The sequence below is a fragment of the Mustelus asterias genome, chromosome 8, assembly GCF_964213995.1.
Source record: "Mustelus asterias chromosome 8, sMusAst1.hap1.1, whole genome shotgun sequence".
Lineage (NCBI taxonomy): Eukaryota > Metazoa > Chordata > Chondrichthyes > Carcharhiniformes > Triakidae > Mustelus > Mustelus asterias.
Genome location: NC_135808.1, coordinates 83,950,981 through 83,977,559, shown reverse-complemented (window position 1 = coordinate 83,977,559; position 26,579 = coordinate 83,950,981). Strand labels below are relative to the sequence as shown.

The following is a 26,579-nucleotide window of genomic DNA, read 5'->3' as shown; positions in this document are numbered from 1 at the left end:
CATACTATTGATGAAAGATGAACAGAGATGGAAAATGTGGTTAAAATAAATATTATAACCCAAGTGCCGAGCGCAGGCATTTATGACTGATATCCATTAGGAGATTTTCATCTTGAATAACCCATCATCTCTGAAACATAATGTTTTTAAACTTAATGAATAGCCATTTATGCAAATATCAAAGGAACTGTGAAGTGACTCACAAGATTGTGATGGAGTACAAAATCACTAAACAACAGAATATAAATCATTTAAACTCTGTATAAAAACTCTTTTTTTTAAAAACAAAGCAAAACAGAACAATTCCCCATTAGTACATGATTTCTTGTGCTATAGACGTATATTATACAAAACAAGCAGCTCATTTAAAATCACATTTCAATAGTTTGCATGTACAGCATCTGCTGCAACATAAAATCTTCCAGGTAGCAAATAGTGTGGCTGTCAAAACATTTTATGAAGTAGGATCTTTCAGCAACTGAATACACAGAAATTGCTGGAAATATGCTGAAGATTAATCAGAATTTGAGACAGATACACAGTCCAGCATTTCAGGTATGCTTTTCTGTCAAATCAGAATTCTCAAAAGGTTCTTTCTGGAATATTGATGTATCTTTCTAATTTAGAGGCTAACTGAGCTGTTGTGTTTTTCACTATTTTCTACTCTTGCTTCAATTTCCAGCATTATGGGGGGTCTCATAATGGACCGATATGCAAGTTTGGAGGGCAGATCGTGCGATGGAAAGGAAACTAATGCGTTTTTGTTGAAAGGACATTAGTGATATGGTGATCACTAGAGCCCAGCAGGGATAACTTCTCGGGCCATTATCCTTTGCAATATACATCAATGGTCTTGATGAATGCTTTTCATGTACTAACCCGAGTTTGTGGATTACAGAAAAGTTCTGGCATTTGAATCTTTCAGAAGGCTGGATGATAATACTGTCCAGATTCAATGGAAGAATGGGGATTTGTGCAGCAAATGACATTTAAAGTTACCACCATGGCCTTCATACACTATTTTGTCAGCCTTCCCATTTCCCAACTCATCCTTAGAGGGCTGATAAAATCCAGTCCTATATGTGATACTGCAAGGAACCACAAAAGGTCGTGAATGTAGCCCAATCCATCACCAAACCAGTCTCCCATCCATTGACTTTGTCTACACTTCCTGCTGCCTCGGCAAAGCAGCCAGCATAATTAAGGTCCCCACGCACCCCGGACATTCTCTCTTCCACCACCTTCCTTCGGGATAAAGATACAAAAGTCTGAGGTCACGTACCAACCAACCCAAGAACAGCTTCTTCCCTGCTGCTGTCAGATTTTTGAATGGACTTGCCTTGCATTAAGTTGATCTTTCTCTCCACCCTAGCTATGACTGTAACACTACGTTCTGCACTCACTAGTTTCCTTCTCTTTGAACAGTATGCTTTGATTGTATAGCGCGCAAGAAACAATACTTTTCACTGTATGTTAATACATGTGACAATAATAAATCAAATCAAAGTGCCAAACATCATTACTAGTTAATGACCAGCATCAAACACCTACAGCAAAAGCATACAGGGTATTAACATCTAGCGAATATAAAGCACTATAGTGTCCACTTCTGGTCCTTTCACATGGTGAATGATGTTGCAGCAGAGAACTAGCTTAGATGTCAAGAGGTTTTTCTTTTGACCTTTTGAAAAAGCCACCAGCAAATCAAAATGGAGATGGACAAACTCTGGCAAGACTTGGATACAACGCGAACAAAAGAGCAAAGAACAAAGAAAATTTAAAGTAACGTTAAAGCTTATTTATTAGTCACAAGTTGGCTTACATTAACACTGCAATGAAGTTACTGTGAAAATCCCCTAGTTGCTGCACTCCGATGCCTGTTCAGGTACACTGAGGGAGAATTTAGCATGGCCAGTGCACCTAACCAGCACGTCTTTCGGACTGCGGGAGGAAACTGGAGCACCCGAGGAAACCCACGCAGCTACAGGGAGAATGTGAGAACTCCACATAGACAGTGACCCAAGCTGGGAATCGAGCCCAGGTCCCTGGCGCAGTGCAGCAGCAGTGCTAACCACTGTGCCACCCTTTACAGCACAGGAACAGGCCCTTTGGCCCTCTATGCCTGCACCAATCATGCTGCCTGACTGAATTAAAACCCCCTACTTTTCCGGGGACCATATCCCTCTATTCCCATCCTAGTCATGTATTTGTCAAGCCGCTCCTTAAAAAAACGTAGAAGAGATGTTGGGTATTGTACCTTATCATTATCACCTGGACCTCTTGCTTTTGCCTTTGGAGTTAGAGAAAATTTCCCCAGATTCTTTCCCACTTGAATTAGCTTGATTATTTTTAAATCAGGTTTGTTGCTCTTCAAAGAAGACTAGTGGATGGGAAGTATTGGGAGTCATGTTACTTTGCTACGACATAGCTAACCAGATCAGATCTGGTCTGTTTCTTGCCATTTATTTGTATGTTCATTTTATTTAGGACTTCTAACATCACTCCACAAAATAAATTGGGAAAACATCCTGACAAATGAAAGTGATGGCATGCAATTTTCCCAAAATTGCAGTGTTGGGATCAGTGTTGGATCAGACGGGAAAAGCTGTGTGAAATTCACTGGCTTCACAGACACCTTTTCTGGCCTAATTTAACAGCACTCTGTGCAATTTCAAAGAGCTGGTGAGGATCACACAGCCAGCTGGAGAGACGGGGGTCTAAACACACTAGCAATGCCATGATTCTGAAGGGCGCCCCGATCTCAAACAGTTAAGTTAAAGACACCACCCCCTCCCTTCACAGGCATCAGGGTGGTTCCCCTCATGACTAGCACTGCCCCCACCCTCTTTACAGTCTCTGGCCCACAAACATCTGGGGCGAGTCAGGGTATTGCCTGGCCATGACCCACAACATCCTGGGGCTATACATCACTGTGTCCCCAGTGTGGTCAACAGGACTGGTTTTCGTTTATGAAAATCAGAAGTTATTCAGCTGGTATGACGTCACACCGGATGCGTGGGAACATACAGTGAGGGCGGAAGTCCTCTAATCAGATTTAAACCTGCTAATCATGTTTACACATTATTTAAAAAATTGCTAATAATCAGGTTCATGCCTTCATGGGCATGAACTTTCCGCATCATCTTCCGGGGGGCGATTGCGTTCAGGATTATCACTAACACAATCCCGTTTTTGACCTCACGTGATATTTATTGGCCATTACGGGATTTGCACCTGTGGCTACAAAGAACAAAGAACAATACAGCACAGGAACAGGCCCTTCGGCCCTCCAAGCCCGCGCCGCTCCCTGGTCCAAACTAGACCATTCTTTTGTATCCCTCCATTCCCACTCCGTTCATATGACGCTCCAGATAAGTCTTAAACGTTCCCAGTGTGTCTGCCTCCACCACCTTGCCTGGCAGCGCATTCCAGGCCCCCACCACCCTCTGTGTAAAATATGTCCTTCTGATATCTGTGTTAAACCTCCCCCCCCTTCACCTTGAACCTATGACCCCTCGTGAACGTCACCACCGACCTGGGGAAAAGCTTCTCACCGTTCACCCTATCTATGCCTTTCATAATTTTATACACCTCTATTAAGTCTCCCCTCATCCTCCGTCTTTCCAGGGAGAACAACCCCAGTTTACCCAATCTCTCCTCATAACTAAGCCCCTCCATACCAGGCAACATTCTGGTAAACCTCCTCTGTACTCTCTCCAAAGCCTCCACGTCCTTCTGGTAGTGTGGCGACCAGAACTGGACGCAGTATTCCAAATGCGGCCGAACCAACGTTCTATACATCTGCAACATCAGACCCCAACTTTTATACTCTATGCCCCGTCCTATAAAAGGCAAGCATGCCATATGCCTTCTTCACCACCTTCTCCACCTGTGACTTCACCTTCAAGGATCTGTGGACTTGCACACCCAGGTCCCTCTGCGTATCTACACCCTTTATGGTTCTGCCATTTATCGTATAGCTCCTCCCTACATTATTTCTACCAAAATGCATCACTTCGCATTTATCAGGATTGAACGCCATCTGCCATTTCTTTGCCCAAATTTCCAGCCTACCTATATCCTTCTGTAGCTTCTGACAATGCTCCTCACTATCTGCAAGTCCTGCCAATTTTGTGTCGTCCGCAAACTTACTGATCACCCCAGTTACACCTTCTTCCAGATCGTTTACATAAATCACAAACAGCAGAGATCCCAATATAGAGCCCTGCGGAACACCACTAGTCACAGGCCTCCAGCCGGAAAAAGACCCTTCCACTACCACCCTCTGTCTTCTGTGACCAAGCCAGTTCTCCACCCATCTAGCCACCTCCCCCTTTCTCCCATGAGATCCAACCTTTTTCACCAGCCTACCATGAGGGACTTTGTCAAACGCTTTACTAAAGTCCATATAGACGACATCCACGGCCCTTCCCTCGTCAACCATTCTAGTCACTTCTTCAAAAAACTCCACCAGGTTAGTGAGGCATGACCTCCCTCTCACAAAACCATGCTGACTATCGTTAATGAGTTTATTCCTTTCTAAATGCGCATACATCCTATCTCTAAGAATCTTCTCCAACAACTTCCCCACCACGGACGTCAAGCTCACTGGCCTATAATTACCCGGGTTATCCTTCCTATCCTTCTTAAATAACGGGACCACATTAGCTATCCTCCAATCCTCTGGGACCTCACCTGCGTCCAGTGACGAGACAAAGATTTGCGTCAGAGGCCCAGCGATTTCATCTCTCGTCTCCCTGAGCAGCCTTGGATAGATTCCATCAGGCCCTGGGGATTTGTCAGTCTTTATATTCTCTAACAAACCTAACACTTCCTCCTTTGTAATGGAGATTTTCTCCAACGGTTCAACACTCCCCTCCGAGACACTCCCAGTCAACACATCCCTCTCCTTTGTGAATACCGACGCAAAGTATTCATTTAGGATCTCCCCTACTTCTTTGGGCTCCAAGCATAATTCCCCACTTTGTCCCTGAGAGGTCCGATTTTTTCCCGACAACCCTTTTGTTCCTAACGTATGAATAAAATGCCTTGGGATTCTCCTTAATCCTGTCTGCCAAGAACATTTCGTGACCCCTTTTTGCTCTTCTAATTCCCCGTTTGAGTTCTTTCCTACTTTCTTTGTACTCCTCCAGAGCTCCCTCCGTTTTTAGCTGCCTGAACCCAACATATGCCTCTCTTTTCTTTTTGACCAGTCCCTCAATTTCCCTGGTTATCCACGGTTCTCGAATCCTACCCTTTAGCTAGCGCCGCTGCTAAATCAAAACAGATATGGCACATATCTATTCACTTTTGTTTGAAACTCTGTGAAAGGCAGACAATGTTTCTTGAAAGAAATGATCTAACCTGGTGAAAAAATTGCGACCAAATTTCTGCCAGTGGTCCTGCATGATTGCTTCCACACTTTGTTTGCGTTTGGCAATAATGGACAGCCAGGCAAGCACGGCCCACAGACCATCTTTTTCACGAATATGGTCAGACCCTTAAAAAAGATAACATAAGTTATTATGTACCAAAATTTCAATTAAACAAAACCTTGCAACTATTATGGTGACAAAATGCTGGCACAATAAACACAATAATGTCATCATCAAGCACTATCAAGGAAGATTTGATTAAAGGAAAGTTTTCTCTACTTTGCATTTAAACAACTCTGGGAATGTTCAATGCTCAAAATATGGAATTCCTTTTACTGTATTCCAACAATGCCCTTAAAAATGTTTCCTATTTCACTGGATAACAATCCAGATTGGAAACAATGGCTGGATTTCGCCTTCAAAGACCAAATATTTTGAAGAATTAAATCAGGTAACTCAGAGATCAGCAATTGAACATGTGACTGGTACTAGCTTGGTACCTATTGGAAAAGATACCAACTCAAGGGTTTTAATGAAACTTTGCAATTTTTTCTTACATAACAATATTTTCAAGAATTAGTAGAGTAAACAGAGAAAAAAAACACTTAAATTAAAAAAGGATCAACATACAAGTACAATTCGAAAGCAATATCAAAAGAAAGCTTAAATATACATTTAAGATAGACATGTCAGTCAATATTAAGCCAATCAGCATTAAGTAATATCATCCAAGACAATTAAAAGGAAGAAAAAATTAAAATCTTAAACAAAAACAGAAAATTCTGATAATACACAAGAGTTCAGTCAGGATCAGTGAACAGTTAAGTTAATGTTTTGAGTTGTACCATTAATTTCTTTAACATTTCTTTCTATTCTCTTACAGCATCTCTGGCACAGGCACAATGGGCTGAATGGCTACCTTCTATGCTGTATAATTTTATGATTCTATGATCTAACCAACACTACTTCTTCATTTGCCCATATTTTCCTGTTTCTTGTCCCATTTTTCCTGACTCTATTAAATCATTTTCATCTTTCATTACCCCTTCTGAAGAAAGGCCCAAGTTGTTAAATGATGCTTTACTTAACTGGAGGGATCTGTTCTACTGAGTCTCAACAACTAAGCTGACTACGAAGCCAATTCAGGACTGATGCTAGCTGAGGTGAATGGAACAAAGGTGGCGAGTCCCCGCACCCCCCCCACCTTTCTATGGAAACAGCACACCCATTGTTTGATCGTTAGGTTGCTGGCTGATGAGCTGCTTTAATTAAAACAAAGGAAACAAGAGCAATTTGATATGAATGGATCAAATCCCAAATTTAGATCATGCAAGTAAAATTAAGGATATGGATTTAATCTTAATACATTGCTTAATTTACAATGATATATTATAACGTTAAGCTTTTAAAATTGGTCCCAAATGGCTTGGCTTTAAAGACCAGTAGTAAAACGTAATCTTTCATTAAACATATATCAATAAATTGTTCTGTGAAGCCCATTAGTGAAGATTTCAAACAGGATTTATGGTGGATATGGCTCTATGAGCCCAAACACATCCATTTTCCAGCAGTGATTTCTAAATACTGATCAAGGGTCAAAACCCCAATTGATTTGTCCCTTCTTCTTGCCCAAGGGCATTGAACAAATGATAGAGCTCCAGACTACTATCCTACCCAAGGTGAGAACAGGCCAGGTTACAAACTTACAACCTTCTACTCATTATGACTTAGTGCCATGCTAAGTGATTGCATTAACAATTGATCAATAAGAATAATTGATTAGCTTACACAATTTCTTAATCGTTCACAACCACACTATACATATTAAAGATACACTGAGTTTCTGTGCATCAGATCTTTTCTGAAAATAAATTCAATCTTTACCATATCTGTTCCAGCTCCACATAGCTATTTTATTTCTCAGCTGTGATAGTACACTGAATTCCCACACAAAATCCCACTGCCAACCACTACCCAATTGCTCTCAATAGAGGAAAATGAGCATTGAGTAATCCCATCACCTCTTGTATCACCTAACAGAATGGAGCTTCTCTTCACTGACCTCAAAAAACACTGCCAGTGCCCGCCTCAAAATTTTCAGCTTATATTATCCCAGGCCAAAGACTGAATGTGCTCATGGTGAAGAACAATATAGACTGTTAGAGGAAAAAATAAGGCAGTACCTTGCTATATTACATGCGATTGCAAGTACTGCATCATAAAAATCAAAGCAAAATTAACTGCATGATCAGGTGAGATACTCTACAATCAGATTCAAATTGAAAATAATTGATCAAATACAGGAATATTTTTGATGTACCACACTGCTGTAAGGCTCTTACTATGCATGTACATCGACAATGTTAAAGGGATACAAAGTGACTTATCTACCGCCATATGATTATTCTTGTTTTCAATCATGTCTCGTTGCATGGGCACAATTCCAAAGGTGCCAAGCACCTTCAGTAACCTGACCAAAATGGCATACTTCCATAGACAGTGAGTGCTAACTAAAAACTGTAATTAATCACTGTTGGGGGTGCCACGGTGGCACAGTGGTTAGCAGTGCTGCCTCACAGCGCCAGGGACCCGAGTTCAATTCCTGGCTTGGGTCACAGTCTGTGTGGAGTCTGCACACTTTCCACATGTCTGCGTGGGTTTCCTCCGGGTGCTCCAGTTTCCTTCCACAATCGGAAAGACGTGCTGGTTAGGTGCATTGACCATACTAAATTCTCACTCAGTGTACCCGAACAGGCGTCAGAGGGGATTTTCAGAATAACTTCATTGTAGTGTTAATGTAAGCCTACTTGTGACATGAATAAATAAACATTAAAACTTTATAATAGCTTCATAAAATCCTGAGAAATTTGTTGAATATTATAGGAATATCTCTCTTATAAAGAAAGATTCCATCGATTTCTGGGCTGATAAACACCAGCCAGCAGAGGCTGTTGCCTCTGCCAAAGGCATATCTTTAGCACAGGCACTGAAACAAGACGTTGCTAATCCTGTTCAAGATGGTAGTGACCTCATAACCCATATGTAAACCAACTGCCTGACAGTTAAACAGGATGTCCTAAGAAGTGAAGAGCTACAAGATGACTTCACATGTTTCTGACTGAAATAGGAGGGATTACCTTGAATATCTGTCCCTTGCCGATGACAATTGAATAAATGATTTGACAAGAAATATAGTGGGAGGAATTTTACCATTTTGAGCCTAAGTGCTGAATCTGGGCGTCAAATAGATCCGCGCCTGGAATCCTCTTTCCAGCGCGCCCATACGCGTTTTGCCAGCTCCGGCCCGATCCGCGCTGTGTGCGGGGCTTAGCGCTGGCGGACCGATCGGAGCTCTGAACTGCGCATGAGCAGTTCGAAAAAAATCTGACAGCGCGCCTAGGCGCAGAAAAAAAAAGCAGACAGCGGCTCTCTGACGGTCATCCTCTGGTCAGGTGGGGGGGGGGGGTGTGTGTGTGTGTGTGTGTGTGTGTGTGTGTGTGTGTGTGTGTGTGTGTGTGTGTGTGTGTGTGTGTGTATAACCGATCATCCCCTTGGGGAGGGGGAGGAGAGGGGGTGTGACGTATCATCCTCTGGTCAGGGGGGGTTCCACTACCAGCCACAGATTACTCTTCCCTGCAGAGGCAAGAGAGCGGGAGAGATGGCTGTGGCTGATAGTGTACCAGTGATGGTGCCAGGAGGGATCGGCCGCAGACAGGTAGCGGAAACCCCCAGCCAGAGGATGAGATGTCACACCCTCCCCCCCCAGGGGATGATACATCACACCCCCTCCCCTCCCCTCCCACCCCCCCCAGGGGATGAGACGTCACACCCCCTCTCCTCCCCCCATGGGATGATACATCACACCGCGCCCCCACGGTAAAGTGGGATTTGACGGTAGAGTTGGGCGCGCGGTTCATTAAGTCGACTTAAATGCATGCTAGTGCATTTAAATCATCGGGCTGCCCGATTCGGGCGCGCGCCGGACCCGTGCCCAAATCGGGTGTTGGTAAAGGCACGATCTGCTCGGATTCGGGTGCAGATCACGTTAAAGGCCCGACGCCCAACTTTACTGCAATTTCACGCAAGGTTTGGTAAAATCGGGTCCGGTAAGTGGGCTCTCAAGAGGGAAAAAAAACATTTTGAACAGAAGAGTATTTCTTGAGGTGAACCAATGCTGGATTCAGCTAGCTGGAGATTTTGGAGAGAGGAGTTTATGATGATAGAACAGAAGAGACTGCTGCCTCCAGCATATATGGGAGCATACCTGCTACAATGGGTTTCTACATCATCCTGTGCCAACCAAGTTCAAATATGAGCATGTTTCCAGGGTCTAGTAGCACACAGTCATTACACAGTTTCAGACTTCACATTTATTTTAAAAAAATGTCTTTGGGGTAACAGATAAAAGTTTAACTATACAGAAATTTAGAAGCCATCTCTCAACCAAAATAAAAATATCCCTTTCATCCCCCAAACATGAAACAAAACACCTTACCGGTACCAAAGCTTTCTTCTCCACAAAGGGAAAGTTTGTTGGCATCCATCAGGTTTCCAAAGAACTTCCAGCCAGTGGGGGTCTCATACAAGGCTATTTTTGTAGCCTTAGCAACCCTTCAAAGAGAGAAGTTAAAAAGTCAAGTTTTCAATGCTGTTCAACTTGGAAAAAAAGCCACGCAGAAAACATACCCATTATGAATTATGGAAATTGACCTCATGTCTGCAGATCCTGTCAGGAAAGGGAAATAAGTAGAATGGAATGAGGAGGGTGTCAAAGATGGATCCTTGGGAGGCTCCAGGGGTAATGGTGTGGGATCAGGAAAAAAGCCAATACTGGAATCATAGAATACCTACAGTGCAGAAGGAGGCCATTCAGCCCATCGAGTCTGCACCGACCACAATCCCACCCATGCCCCATTTCCATAACCCCACATATTTACTCTGCTGATCCCCCTAAAACTAGGGTCAATTTAGTCTGGCCAATCAACCTAACCTGCACATCTTGGACTGTGGGAGGAAACCGGAGCATCCAGGGGAAACCCATGCAGACATGGGGAGAACTCCACATAGACAGTTACCCGAGGCCGGAATTGAACCCGGGTTCCCTGGTGCTGTGAGGCAGCAATGCTAACCACTGTGCCGCCCCAAAATGCATTCCTTATTAGATAGGCAAGAGTGGAACCAAGTGACAGCAGCTCACTGAAATGGTCCATGGGGTAAAGGCAGTGGAGCAGGAGTCTAAAACTAGAGGGCACAGTTTAAGGTGAGGGGGAGAGATACTAACAGGTCCAGAGGGGCATTTTCTTCACTCGAGGGTGGCGAGTGTCTGGAACAAGCTGCCAGAGGTAGTAGTAGAGGCGGGTACAATTTTGTCTTTTAAAAAGCATTTAGACAGTTACATGGGTAAGATGGGTATAGAGGGATATGGGCCAAATGCAGGCAATCGGGACTAGCTTAGTGGTAAAAACTGGGCGGCATGAACAAGTTGGGTCGGAGGGCCTGTTTCCATGCTGTAAACCTCTATGATTTATGTCAACGGTAGCAGAAAGGTCAAGAAGGTTATGGCAGGGTAAATAGTATACAAAGGTCACAGTTATTTGCAACTTTGATTAGAACATTTTCAGTGCTGTGGTGGGGACAATTGGAGAGATTCAAATATGGACTTATAGTAAACATGCACATGGATTTGGAAGGCAAAAGTATGTTCAACAACTTTGGAAAGAAAGGTAAGTTGAAGATGGCATGATATTTTGCAAGGTCATGATGGGCCTCTTTCTGTGCTGTAAAGCTCTATGGCTCTATGGGGTCAGTGGGTTGAGGGAGGGTATTTTGAGGATAGGGTACTGACAGGGATTTTGACAGGAAGGTTACAATAGAATAGAAGATTTACAACACAAACAGGTTATTCTGCCCAACTGTCCCATACTGGTGTTTATGCCCCACATATGCCTCTCCTACCCCTCTATTTACATGTCCTTCCCATTGCTTTTTCCCCTCGTGTTTATCTAGCTTTCCCTTAAATGCACCCATTTATCCACCTCAACTATTCCCTGAGGCAGCAAGTTTGGCATTCTTGCCATTCTCTGGGTAATGATGTTTCTCCTGAATGTAATAAAAAATGTATGGCCATCAGGGAGGTTGAGTGATTAGAAGTTTAGTGTGAATGGGATCAAGAGAACGGGAGGTGGGTTTCATGGACAAAATGAGATAAGATGGCATGAAGGAGAAAGAAACAAAACTAGACAAAGGTGTGGCTTCAGGGACAGAGTGTAGGGAGTCTTTGAGTAGGTTTGTCTCAGTGGGCAAGAGAAAGGAGGGATCCAGCAGAATCATTGAACAGATTACCACTATCTCAGTGGTACAGAAATCCATGAGCTGCCTGCATTTGTTGTTGGGTGGGAGAGGGTAGAGCACACCAGGGAGAGAAGTTTAAGGAACTGGTTTCCAATGTGGAAACAGTTACTTATGCTCTTCAAGAGGTGAGTTATGATGCTAGAGGAGAGGAAGGCTGATAGTACTTGCAATTTATGTATTTTATCATTGTTTGTCTCCCAATCAGCACACCATTAAATAGGTGGATTATGTGCACATACAAAAAGGGCAGATCAGTGGCACGCACTACTGCCTCAGTGCCAGGGACCGGCGTTCAATTCCGGCCTCGGGTGCTATCTGTTCTCCCAGTGTCTTTGGGAGTTTCCTCCGGGTGCTCTGGTTTCCTCCCATAGTCCAAAGATGGTTAGGTTGATTGGCCATTAGTGTCAGGGGGATTAACAGGGTAAAGACATGGGGTTACGGAGATAGGGCCCGAGTGGGATTGTTGTCGGTACAGGCTTGGTAGGCCGAATGGCCTCCTTCTACACTGTAGGGATTCTATGATTATTGCGATAGTCAGTAGAGAAGGATTGTTTTGCTGAGGGGCAGGTGCAGGGGAGAGAAAAGCTGCACTTATCCAACTCAGGCAGCACAATGATGGGAAATAGGTTTGTACCATGGTTATGAGGTATTGACTTTGTTTGCAATGATCTGGAGAGGTCCGAGGCGCTCAGATACAGGAGGAAAATTAACGGGGAAAAACAATTTTCAAAAAATTAACAGCAACCCTAGACATCTTTCACATATTACCAGTAATAGGTTTTTCAACTGTATTAGCAGAAATTTTGGAGCTCACCAAGAGATTATTTCAACTCTAGATAATGAAGATACCTTGAAAGAATAGGAGTAAAAATAAAAATTGTAAGTCGGAGGCCTACCCCACTGACTGGTCCTACCCTGTCATTTGACATCCCAAATCAGAGAAAAACAGGTTGGGAGGGGAAATAGAAAGAACGGTCAACCACAGTATGTAGACAAAGCTAAAATGTGCAACTCCAATGCCAGCTGCAGAACATTAGTTTGAATCTGAATCATATCGGTCATTAAGCATTGTAACATCTTTATAATCTCCATTTTGGTATTGGGTAAGAGACATAGAAGGGGGTTAATTCCCAGTAGGTAGTACTTACTTAAAGACACACAATTGAGCCCATCTTAACCCTTTTGATTGAAAAAAGAGGCATACAAAGAGATGGCAATGTTGAGGAAATGAAAACACACACAGACTGAGGAAGGGAAACAAACCTTCCACTGAGCTGGGAATCTGCTAGTTGTTCAAACATCATTCTTGAAAAATATTTAGTAGAATATTGCAGATCACAATTTTTTGGAATATTCTGAAACTTAAAACTATTATTGTCACAATATAATGCAAAGGACTAATGCAGCATTAACTAAAATTTACGAGGACTATCGTATTTGCAAAGGCTCTTGATTTGCAACACTTTAAACACAACAGTGGTAACATGCAGCAAGTATTTTTGTTGAATGGGAAAGAATACTAGAGTGGCGAAAGGAAACATTCTGGTTCAATAGAAACTTTCAATAAGAAAAAATCAAACTGTTATAAAGAATTGTTTAAGGTCCTTTTGTTCTCTTGATTTGTCTCAATTAAAAAACAAGTATCGATAGCAAAAACATCACTGATGGTACTGTCTTGGAATGATTACTGAGCTCAATAATGTTTGGGAGCTGAATTACCAGCATCATTAAAGAAGAGTGCTTTGCTCTAAATTAGACTAGTGAACGTGTTTAGACTCCTGTCAGGCCATGGTTAACCTATCAACATGGATATTACTCGAGGACAGAAGATGTTTGGGGAATTTTGGTTCATAACTGTTCAGGTGATTTTGAGGAACTGGTCATAGAATTCTTCTGTTGTGGAGATCGAAAGCACAGTCACGTAAACAAAAGCAAAGGAATTTTGTTCTTAAAAAAGTCAAATGAGAAAAGGAAGGAACAAACAAAGGGGAATGTCCCGCGTCCTCATGAATATATTTTTCTTAAAATGGGTCCCAAAGGCAAACATTTCGATTTAATAAAACAAAAGGAAAAGAAAAAATCAGGAGTTGTCGTTAACGAGCTTCAGAATACAAGTAGATCAGACCCACCGATCAAGTGCACCACTGGTTGGCATGCTGCGAGCGAAACCACGTACACCAGTCTGTTGAAAGTACGGAATTGTGAAAATGTTTGCAGCAATCACAGCCACTGAATCAGATGGGTTTACAAAGAATCCATGTTTTCCAAGGATCATGTTCCGATCCTGTAAAAAAAAAAGTTCAATTGAAAAGATTTAATATTTATCCTCAGTAAAATTGACAACATAAATAAGCCATCATATCAGTCTGGTATGAACATGGGTACTCTGATTCAAACGGCTCATATACATTTAATAAAAGACTCGGTCATTAGACTAGCACTGAAACCTAAAAAGTTAAATACAACAGCTCGGAGTTAGACGATAAGACAAATGGTTTTCCTTACACCATCGCCGTCAAATGCAGCTCCAAAGTCATAGTCTCCCGTTTGCATTGCCTGCACTAGGTCCGCAGCATATGTTAAGTTTGGATCAGGATGGTGTCCACCAAAGTCTTCAAGTGGTGCACAGTTCACTGCCGAGTTTGCAGGAGCCCCAAGCTCTTCACAAAGAATCTTCTTAACATAAGGGCCCATAACTATTGGGAATAAAATGAATGAAATAAACATTCTGATGATAAGGTGTAGCTCACAGGCAACAAAGTGATAATGCAGTGAAATGCTAAATTCAATCAGCAGAAAATAGTCAAGAATTAGGTCCAGAAAATACCCAATTTGAACCTTACCAAAATACATACTATCGTAGTAGCAGTTGTTTATTTACTGCTGTATATTTTTGAACATGCAAAACTGTCTGTGATAGCATGCCCTTTAAGGGGCAATCGTTTGTGGGTCACATGACCCTCCTGAGCCTGATCGGAATGGAGCGTGCAAACCTCAGCCTATCGAGTGTTAGGACGCGGGTCTGGGATAGGTGGAACCTGCAGTGAGAGCCCAGGAATCAATGGGATCAGATTTGTATCTGTACTGAACTTGTCTGTACATAGTTATAATTTATATTCAATAAATCACTGTCGTGATAAAAGCTTTCTTGCCGTATTACTTCACGCTACAATACTGGCAACGAGAACAAATCAGCCTACAAAAAAGCCAACATTAAGAGGGGGGAAGGGCGAGTCCCCAAAAACCTTCAGGAAAGGCAAAGAGTCATTTGTACTGACCATAGTTGAATAGCTATGCCATTATTCAGGAAAATTGATCCATTTGATCCAGAAGTTGAAAATTGTGGTCAGTACATCGAGAGGCATCGATACTTTTTTGCTGAAATAACTTCCGAAGAAAAGCAAAAAGTTACTTTACTCACAGTTTCCGGCCCACAAACATCTAACCTCTAAGAAGCCCGACTTCTCCAGAGGCACTGTATACTAAACTAGTTGACCAGCTAGCAGCACTAGTGATGGACCACTACAATCCCCGACCCTCCATTATTATATGGTGCTATAAATTCCATTCAGCTGGGGAGACAGTTTATAGGCTCAACATTGTAAAGTTAAATAAAACACTCCATCAAAATTATTCTTATGGTTAACCGGCATCTAAAACGATGGAGGTTGATACAGGTGCTTCAGCCATGGTGTTAGGAGAGCAAACCTACAAGTATTTGTCACTGAGGCGGCACAGTGGTTAGCACCGCTACCTCACAGGGACCCGGGTTCAATTCCAGCCTTAGTTAACTGTCTATATGGAGTTTGCACATTTGCCCCGTATCTGCGTGTGTTTTCTCCGGGTGCCCCGGTTTCCTCCCATAGTTCAAAGATGTGCAGGTTAGGTGGACTGGCCATCCTAAATTGTCCCTTAGTGCCCCAAGATGCATAGGCTAGGGAAATTAGGAGGGTAATTTTGTGGGGTTACGGGATAGGGCCTGGGTAGGATGCTCTGTCGGAGAGTCAGTGCAGACACAATGGGTCAAATGGCCTCCTTCTGCACTGGAGGTTTTCAACCCCTGAAGCTTAGTACTACAACGGCCAAGTTGGCAACCTATACGGAGGAGGCACTGAAGATAATGGGCATGACATCAACACCTGTGTCATATCGGCACCAGTCTGCCCAGCTACCCCTGATGATAGTAAAATGACAGAGGCCTAGCCTTATGCCAATGTTTTTTAGAGCTCCGCTTGTCCCTTATGCCCTACATCAAAAAGCTGAAGAAGAGTTGAAATGATTGGAAGGCCAAGGGATAATTAAGCTCTTACAATTCTCTGAGTGAACTGCACCAATAGTCCCAATGTTAAGGCCAAACCGCACAGTGAGGATTTGTGGCGATTACAAGTTGACCATGAACAGGGCTACCCAAATAGATAGGTATGCTATCCCCAAGATAGAAGACATTTATGTTAAACTGGCAGGAGGCCTCAAGTATGCAAAATTGGACTCAAGTCATGCGCACCAGCAGCTTGAGCTGAAGGAAGACACGAGAAAATTTGTCACCATTAATACACACAAGGTTTTATTCCAATATGAGGTTACCCTTCGGTATTTCATCTGCATGTGCTATCTTTCAGTGCACCATGGAAAGTCTTCCACAAGGGATCCCAAGAGTTGTCGTGATGTCTTAGTAATGTATTTTTTTAGGGATGGTCAACTACTAAGGCTGCCTTTTGCCAAACTTTTCTACCATTTTTGCACCCTTGCACCGACTTTCAAAAAAAATCAATGTTGGCAATGGGAAGATTCTCAGAGAAAAGCCTTTGACCAAGTGAAACAGGCCCTACAATCATCCATTTTGATGTAGGAGTCGTATTTTCCCATAAGATGGAGGATGGCATGGAGCAGCCAATCTATCGCTTTTGCTTCAAGGATCTTGTCAGATGCCAAAAGGAAATATTAATTGATAGTGTGTGTCTGGCATTCATTTATGCTGTCAAGGAATTCCAACAAAACGTTTATGGCCGCCACTTCATCATCCCGGACAATAAACCATTACTAGGGCTGTTCCATGAAGTTAACCTGGTTCTTCCAATCCCATCGGCCAGAGTACAAAGGTGGGCTTTACTTTTGACTGCTTATAGTTAGACTTTTTAACACAGACCAGGGACGCAGGTCTTCAATGACGATGCTCTAAGTTGGCTTCCACTTCCACAGATGGTATCTTCACCTCCCATTCCACAGGAGATAATCCTTACTTTGAATCTTCTGGATACTCTGCCCATTTTGTCGGCCCACATCAGGACATGGACCTAGAAGAACCCGGTTCTAAAGAAGGTTAAAAGATTGGTTTTAATTGACTGACAATGTGACAAATCCAAACAAAGTCAGGCCCTAATTGCAGCATCGGGATGAAATCAGCTGTGAAGACAGAGTGCTTTTGTGGGAGAGCAGAGTGATAGTAGCAGCCCCTGGGGTGGCAGCCACTCCTGCAGGAGCCATCCAATGCACATCCTGGGCAGACCAAGGTGAAGATATTGGCCAGGAATTGACAAGGAAAGGGAGAGTGTGGTCAGCCATTGTGATCATTGCTAAAGACAGCAGACCCTTCCGCCCGCAGCAAACTGGGAGTGACCCGGCCACTCTTGGATGAGGTTTCACATTGACTTTGCTGGCCCTTTAATGGGAATGATGTTTTTAATCAAAGTGGAAATGCCACTCAAAATGGCTCGATGTTCAAATCATGAGTTCAATGAGTTCGTCAGCCACCAAAGACAAGCTGTGACAATTATTTGCAATACATGACATAGCAGAGGTGATTGCTTCTGATGATCCGCTTTCACAGCCAAAGAGTTTCAACACTTTGTCAAAACTAATGGGATCCACCACAAATGTATGGCCTCATACCACCTACTTCCAATGGGTTGGCAGAAAGGGCAGTACAAACTTTTAAAGCATTGATGTGTTTGTTAAGCAATCTGACAGACCACTGCCACTCCAATTAGCCAATTTTCTACTCTCATACAACAAACCCCTATGCTCCCACAGGGGTTTAACAGCCAAATTGTTGATGAGTCAATGCCTTAGAACACGCCTCGACCTCTTTTTCCCAAATTTGACGGGGTGTGGGACACTAAGCAAGCCTCACAGAAGTACCACCATGACTCAGCTAAGGGGGACAGGTCATTAGGAATGAATGACTTAGATTGTGTCCATAACTTTGTGGGGCATGACCACCTTGTGTACCCAGGAAGATAATTTCAGGAATTGGCCCAGTATCTTTTGTCATCAACCTACAGGGCTGCAGCCCCCACCACCAGTCGTCTGGATCCAGCAGTAGAATCCAAGTGTGCCAGCAGCCGAGTCAGCACTAGCAAAACCTAGTGCTTCCGAATCTCGTCTGTCAGCGAAAGCAGAGGAAGAAGGCGTCAGTTCTGGCTCATTCTCAGAATCTGCCAATCTGCCTACCGTCTGATACCTCCAGCTTGGAGAAACCAGTCACAGAATGGCGACGGTCCACAAGTGTCCAAAAGTCCCCAGATGAATTAACTTTATGAACTTTGCCAAATTGTCCCCTTTCTGGAAATTCTGTTTTGACTGTACACAGCTATGTCTAAGAGGCTTTTTTGAACAAGGAAATTTAAGGGGAGAGGAATGAGAGAGTTTGTGGGTCACATGACTCCCAGAACCTATCAGAACGGAATGCATGAACCTCAGCCTATCAGGTGTTAGGATGTGGGTCTGGGGTAAGTGGAACTTCCAATGTGAGCCAGGGAGTCAGTGGGACTCGGCCTGTATCTATACTGCGCTTGTCTGTACATAGTTATAACTGTTATTCAATAAACCAGTGTTGCAATTTAAAGCTTCCGCATCATATTACGTCATGTTACAATATTGGCAACAAGAATAAGTGGGCTTAAAGTTGCAGAAAAGCCAACATTTAGAGGGGGAAGGGGGAGACCCCGAAAACCTGCAAGGAAGGTAAAAGATGTTTGTACTGACCATAGTTGAATAGCTGTCCCATGATTCGGGAAAATCGATCCTTTTGATCGAGAGGTTGAAAATTGGGGCCAGTACTTCAAAAGGCTTTGATACTTTTTTTGCTGCCAACAAATGATACAATACTGTCTATGTGGTTTGTGAGGTTTCTCATTCATGCCAAATATCTCTTTTCCAGGTGAGGACTTGTACGGAGAAGTGCATTAAACGCTGAATGCTCTTCTGTTCAAAAGGCCATTCCTCAACTATGAGATTTGATTAATGAGCATTAATAGACTATTTAGCTCATTTGTAGCACTCTTATCTGGTCCAAAAGGATGTTGATTCAAGCCCCACTCCTGAAACTTGAGCATTGCAGTTTGAGAGTCCAGCCACACAACACACAAGAAACTCAACCATTCAGGACAAAGCAGTCCACTTGATTGGCACCCAAACAACATTCATTTCCAGCATTACCGACACACAATGGCAGCAGCCTGTACCATCTACAAGATGCATTGCAGCAACTTACCAAGGCGCCTTTAATAGCAATTTCCATATCTACGACCTCTACCAAGAAGGTCAAGGACAGCAAATGTATGGGAATACCACTACCTGCAATTTCCCCTCCAAGCCACAGACCATGCTGACTTGGAAATATAGCATCATTCCTTCCTTGTTGTTGGTTAAAACCCTGGAACTCCCTTCCTAACAGCACCGAGGGAGTAGCTGCACCACATGGACTGCAACAGTTCAAGAAGGCAGCTTGCCACCACCTTCTCAAGAATAATTAGGGACAGACAATAAATACTGGCCTAGCCAGTGATGCCCACGTCCTTACTGTTCTATCGGTTCTGAGTCAGTTGATCTTAACTGTGACAGTACAGTTCTTATAATTCAATGCTGCACTCCTAGCCTAAGAGGAAAATAATCAACCAAGTTTCACATTTCTGATCATTATTCAGTAATCCCTACTGGAAAACGAGTCAGAGAAAGAGAGAGATAGTGACAGAGGTACAGATTCCTAACTCTGGGCCATTTTTGCAGAGGCAGGATCAGCCAAACAATCTCATCAAGAACATATGGAGTCCAAATAAAGGAGGCCAACAGGAATTTTCCAATTAGCCTCTAGGATCCTGTAGGCAGCTGGGTCAGCTTACATGCCTGGAGGCAGGTACTCAGCAGCAGGCCAGAGCATCAGTGTTACTGACAACCTAAAAAACTTATCTGGGTACAGGAGCCACAGGCCTCCTTATAGAGAGGTTACCCTTCCGGTCTGCCTGGGGGGGAAAAAAAAAAATCACAGCTGAGGGGCTATTTACTCCTGTTTCCTCATTGCAACATGGGGGTAAGCTCAGAACCTAATGTTCTGACCTCGGTTTACAGCCCTCGGAGGAACAATTCAGCCCAGAGACACAGGCAGTTAGAGAGGTCCAGTTGTGATACCATCCCAATTAAATCTTATTGCTTGGATCCATAAATAAACATTGAGCAGAAAGGAGCTGGTTACTTTGTGCCTGTACCTCAGTGACTCAGACCCACTTTGGTTTTTCAGTCCAGATTCAAAATCGGAGATGTCAGAGGATTGAGAAAATAAATCTTTTTACTTTATATTATTATAAATTAAGCTGCAAGAGGAGAACAAAGGGACATAAATACAAACCAAGGATAAATTTGAGACTAATATTAGACAATGTTTCACAGAAGAATGATCTGTAGAATGGACTCTTAGATATGATGCAGGTGAGCAGCCTCGATTAAGTTGCATGTAGCAATGAGGAAACATACAATTCCTACAGTGCAGAAGGGGGCCATTCAGCCCATCGAGCCTGCACTGACAACAATCCCACCCAAGCCCTATCCCTGTACCCCCACGTATTTACCCTGCTAGTCCCCCTGACACTAAGGGGCAATTTAGTATGGCCAATCAACCTAACCTGCACATCTTTGGAATATAGGAGGAAACTGGAGCACCCAGAGGAAACCCACACTGACACAGGGAGAACGTGCAAACTCCACACAGTCACCAGAGACCGGAATCGAACCCAGGACCCTAGCGCTGAGAGGCAGCAGTGCTAACCACTGTGCTGCCATGCCACACAAAAGGAAGTTTAGGTTTTTCCTGGATAGGTTGAGTGGCATTATCCATTGTAATTATCCTGCAATCTTAAGTCAGTAGGAGAGAAATGCAACTCGCATATCAGTTTATAGAATGTTAAATCTCCAGTTTCTGCCCTGTGAACTACTGCACCTGAGCCGTCCTGGAAGTGTGCCCGAAGCCATATTGCTTTCAGTGCCTTTTAAATATCCAGGGCACCTCTCTGAAACAGGTGATATACTCCTTAAATATACAGCCAGCTAGAGAATAATGAATACCAAATTCAAGTAGAAATGGGCAGAACTGAACATTTTGCACCTGGCATCCCAAGTACCAAACCCAATAACCAGCAATCAATAAAAGGAACTGCTGAATGCAACTGAAGAAAAAACACATGATAATTTTCAATTCCTGTGGGCCTAAGAGAAGCAGAATGCTCTCTTGAAACAAAGAAAATCCCTGCTGGCCCCACTGCCCGTCATATTGCTTCCCCCACCACAACCCAACTTACCAGCCAGCTCAGCATAGAAAGTGCCATTTTCCACCCTTGCTAACCAGTGAGCTATAGCAGGGTCCCCATTGGGCACCTGCATGGTGCCAGCTACATTTAAAATGAGGCCCAAAGCCAAAAATGGCTCAGCCCTCAGCATGCAAATCCACCACTTGCTAGCTTTATGTCTTTTAAAACTTATCAAATTTATTAGTCAATGTTTTCAAGTGGAGTGGGAGCAAAGAAAAAGAGAAGGTAGAAATAAAACTCTACATTAAAAATACAATGCATTTTTTTTGAATTAATATTTTATCAAAGCTCGAGCAACGCAATATTCTTAACTGAAGGCACATATAATTAGCAGTGCTTCACCAATCCTGTTCATTCTTCAGTGGATCAGGGATATTTGTCATCATCTTTAGAGCAGATATATTCCCATTCAGCATTCTTCACACATTTAGCAGCACTTAATAACATGACACCCACTTTCAGCAGCTGTCATCAGTTAATATTACTGTGGTCAAAAGCTTGAAAGAGCTGAGTGGGCACTTTGGGAATCAAAAATGGGAAGGGCACGCTCAGAGTCAGCAACTCCATCTTGATGAAGGATCCACTGATCCATTGGTATAGAGCTTTTATACTAGAACTGACTGCATCATAGAAATGATGAACAACTGCCTCATGTTACTGACAGTTTAGAACACAGCTCATGAATGTCTTGTTAGCATATATTTAATCTTACATAAAGCTTTTCATTTTTAAAAAAAGTGTTTTCCACTTTAAAATTCTTTCAGTAATTACTTTTGTGTGGTTATATGGATGGAAATAGGAGTAACTAGAATTTCTGGTGGTGCACTGAATATGGAACAGTTTGGTAAATTTTAATTGTAATTTACCAGTTTATACAATGAAGATTACTACTAATACTCAGCACAAAACCCAGTTGTGGAGTGCTTAAAATGCATGAACCTGCAATTAATGGAACGGCCCTGCTGCAGCATGCAGCACGTGTGACAATCACCTGGTGTATTAGGCTCCTCCTGTAACATGTGGAATACTCATCTTAGTGAGAGAGGGGAGAGATTATGCATTAATGCCCATTTTCTCAGGCATTACAGGTGTTGTTAAAGCTTCAAAACGTCAACCATGCCATACACACAGGCCAGTGGGGTGACTTGTGTGGATGCCTATATTAGTAAAGGCATTAATGTGCATGCAGTGAATGTCTTACAAGCATATAAGCCAGGTAGATCACAACGTCAAACAGCATGCAATAATGATTTGATACTTGTGGTGCCATTTTGGAGCATAGTTCTCCAACTAATGTTGCTGTTACCCTGGCACAGTTGATCATGCGTTGAACAGAAGGTGGAATCCCTTCCCAGCAGTGACTCACTAGCACTATTTAAAGAATATTAACGACCTGTAGGTTAGTTCCTAGATGATCTTTTTCTGGAAGTTACTATGATCTGTAAGTGGTTAGACCTTTCTATAGTTGTATAGGCAGTAAATCATTCAGGTTAACGCTCAAATCCTTGCAGTATCAGATAACAGTTTGCATGCTAGTTGCATTTGAGCCACCACAGCAACCAAAGGGTAGCTACTGGGCGACATGGGCTATCCGTTGATAACATGGTTCATGACGCTCATGGAAGGCATATCTGGTGCAGTGGTCCGGTTGCAGCACATGTGATACCCACCTGATGTAAAGCTCCTTCTACAGTATGTGGGCAGCATGCATACAATGGATACCATGCTGCCATATAAAATGCGAATGGAGCAGACCACTGTCATGCTGAAACAATGGTTCTGCTGTTTACAGGTCTCTGGAAGAGCTCTGCTGTACACAAAGTAGATGTCAAGATTCATAATGCTGCACAATCTTACCACCATCATGAGGGTCCTGCTCTTGCCATCAACTATATGGTGAGCAGCTAAGAAGCAGGCACATTAATAGGTGGAGGAAGAGAAGGAAGGGAACAGACAACAAAAGGACCCCCTTCTACCCAGGCAGAAGGCAATACCCAAAATCATAGTACTCTAAGCAAGTCCTTCATAATTTTGATGTGGAGATGCCGGCGTTGGACTGGGGTGGGCATAGTAAGAGGTCTCACAATAACCGGATAAAGTCCAAGAGGTTTATTTGGAATCACAAGCTTTTGGAGCGCAGTTCCTTCCTCAGATGAGTGGAGAGTTGGGTTCACAAGCACCGCATGTATAGAAAGAGACACAATTGCAAGAGAATGTTTGGAATGCAAGTCTTTAAAGACTCATGAGGTACTGTCAGTCACACGAAATCCACAAGGATCAAAACCTTTTTCAATTCTAAATTTAAATAGATTTGGTAACAACGTCATCATTTGAACGTTCTGTTTAAAGTAAAAATGTAACAATACATGAAATAATCTAAAGCGATGAAGCATTAAAAATTAAAATTTTTCCTGAGGAAATGGATCGGTATTCCTCCTGACTTCCCAAATCAGGCTGTGAGACACAAGGCAGGAGTGTGATGGAATATTCTCCACTTGTATGGATGAGTGCAGCTCCACCAACACTCAAGAAGCTCGACACCATCCAAGCCCACTTGATTGGCACCCTACCCACAACATTGACTCCTTTCCATTTGAACTTTCTGACAATTAAAGGGACACTATTTTCACAACAAGCATTTGGCAAGACATTTTCACAGGTTTGAAAATAATTCAATAACCGAAATGCATTGTTATACAGTCAAAATGTGATTTAAGTAAATTGTGGCTCAGCCAGCTCATCTCATTCACTTAAAAAGTTTGCTAAACATCTTTTCTGGAAGAAGATGCATCTTTGATATTTAGATTTTTTTTTAAAAATCTTGTCCAGAATATAAAAATGTTAACACTACTAGTTGCCAAATTGAAGTTCATACCTCCATGCATGGCATCCAATCTGATCTTCAATTGATTTGGACCAGAAAGTAGCTCCTTCAAGGCACTAAAATCGAAGATGTTCCGTAGCATGGTAGTGTAGGCCTCCACTGAATCCACAATCTCCACTGGAAAATAATTACACAAATGTTTATATGTACTGAGTTGGCATTCAGTTTTAATGGAGCCAACTGCTTAAACACCAGAAACTCAAATCAGCCGAATTTAAGCCAATACCTTGAGCCAAGGACCAGTAAGCTTTGCAAAAGTTGCATTAAACAGAAAAATACAGGAATCTGCCCTGAACCTCCAAAAGGAAAACAGGAGGGTAAAAGGTGCAACCCACCAGTCAATAGTTGGAAACACTACAGAGATGGACAAATTGATCCTTTGCATCAGAGGAATGAGTGATAAGAAAAAAATTGACACTCCTCATCTATGAAATGAGGTCAATAGGAAGGGGCCTTATTGGGTTTAACAAGATGCAGAATGATATAAAAAAGATTCAACAACAGTGAAATTCAAGTTCACGATTGATGTGCAGATAGGAGTTTTGTACATAATTGAGATTAATACCTGAAATGTTGCCATGTAATGTAATGGAGACAATATTTCTTGAATCATCCAAGACACAATTAAATGCAGTTTTTGCATGTGGGGAAGAGTAAAGTGGCAAAAGGAATCATAGGTTCCTAAGGAAAGATAAGTTAGTTTGGTGAATGACCTCCCTCACATGCATTAAAATAAATCTAATGAAACTCATTTTACCTTCAGAATGAGGAGAATGACTTTCCTCTCAGTCTGGGCTGGATTCAAACACACTTCCTACAGATTGAAGGACAGCGTGTACCTCACTATAAGACAAACTTGTGTATCAAGTCAAAAGGAGTCCATGATGCACTTATATGCCCTCTCAAAGAAGCACTGTGGGAGATGGAGTCTTATAGGAGTACAGTTTATAGCTACGCTGACAGCCCCACCCCATAAATACTAAAGCATGGAAAATCAAAGTTTCATTTCTAGTTTGCATGGAATTAACTGATCACAGGCGTTTACTATTGCATGCGACATACTGGCTAGACTGGAGCAGTTCTAACATTCAACAGGCAGGACACAGCTAGTGGAAAAGTCAACAATGAGGAGATTTAATGAGAAATGCAATAGACTCAAAAGACAGTATGCAAAAAATATTTTAGTTTAGGTCAATGGTTTGAAGTGGTGATAGTAACTAGTTACCTGTAAATGGTTTGAATTTGTTTTCTAAGTCAAACTGTTGTTTTCCAATTGTAGTTAGATCAACTTTCAGATCCGGACAGATAGCATATTCTTCAATAGTTTTGCTGAGCTGAAAAATCTTCTCTGTGACAGCCTCAGGTGCCGGACCTATAAAAGACAAGGGATGCTCCATGATATTGCACAAAAGATACATCAGTCCTGATTTTACCATTTTGATTCTAAGTGCTGAATCTGGGCGCAATTCAGATCCGACTTGGAAATCTGCTTTCAGGCGCCCCCACACGCACTTAGTCTGGAAAAGAAATTGCAAATCTGAATTGCACTGTGGGCGGGGCTTAGGGGCCCGGAACGATCGGAGCTCTGAACTGCGCATGTGCAGTTAGGAAAAAATTTGAAAAAGCACGCCCGTGTCAGATCGCTCCCGGACCGCAGAAAACGGAGAAAGCAGCCCGAGAGCGAAAAGCGGGAGCGATGGCTGCCACCCAAACATCACTGACCCCTTATCCACCTCCCCCCCCGCGGGCTTCCCAGACCGATCGCGACCCCCTGCCCCCTTCCCCCCCACTGATCGCCTGCAGAGTGGCAGCGAAACCCCGTCCCCTCCACCAGAGATACATCTTACCCCCCCCCCCCCCCCCAAGAAAACGATCCAGCCTCACCCCCCCGCCCCCCGCCCCAGCCCAATCTGAGTCAGAGACCAGTTGGAAGCTCTGAACTTGTCTCTTCAGCAGCTGGAGCGCCCGAACCAGACTTTTATTTAGCATGGTCATTTCGGCGCAATTCCGGATTGGCGAACGCAGTGGTAAAGGGGGAAATGCTGATAAATATTGGGCGGGCAGTTCATGAATTCAATTGAAATGCATACAAATGCATTTAAATCATCATTGCACCCGTTCGGAGCACGAATCGGATTGCGGCCTTTCCCGGGTCTCGGTAAAGTGGCCATCTGCGCGTACGCGGGCGCGGACTGCGTTAATGGCCTCACACCCGACTTTACCACGGGTGCCCGAAAACGGGCGCGACACAATGGTAAAATCGGGCCCACCAATATTGACCTCCAACAGCCACAATCATCTTCCTTTTGGCTAGGTATGACTCCAACCAATGGAAAGTTTCCCCTCTATTCCACTGGTTTCAATTTTGCTCAGGCTCCTTGATGCCACACT

At 43.0% G+C, this 26,579-nt stretch overlaps 1 protein-coding gene across 2 annotated transcripts in view; it reads right to left on the bottom strand.

Annotated features, from left to right (window-relative positions):
• The window catches only part of pgm1 (phosphoglucomutase 1), a 63,039-nt gene that overhangs the window by 9,819 nt on the left and 26,641 nt on the right, over positions 1 to 26,579 (bottom strand). For both annotated transcript variants that reach the window (XM_078218407.1, XM_078218406.1), the window contains exons 3-8: positions 25,414 to 25,560; positions 24,180 to 24,305; positions 14,232 to 14,422; positions 13,856 to 14,010; positions 9,871 to 9,986; positions 5,365 to 5,500 (exon numbers count right to left, since the gene is read on the bottom strand). In XM_078218407.1, the coding sequence (XP_078074533.1) occupies positions 5,365 to 5,500; positions 9,871 to 9,986; positions 13,856 to 14,010; positions 14,232 to 14,422; positions 24,180 to 24,305; positions 25,414 to 25,560 (871 nt within the window). The remainder of the gene's footprint in view (positions 1 to 5,364; positions 5,501 to 9,870; positions 9,987 to 13,855; positions 14,011 to 14,231; positions 14,423 to 24,179; positions 24,306 to 25,413; positions 25,561 to 26,579) is intronic.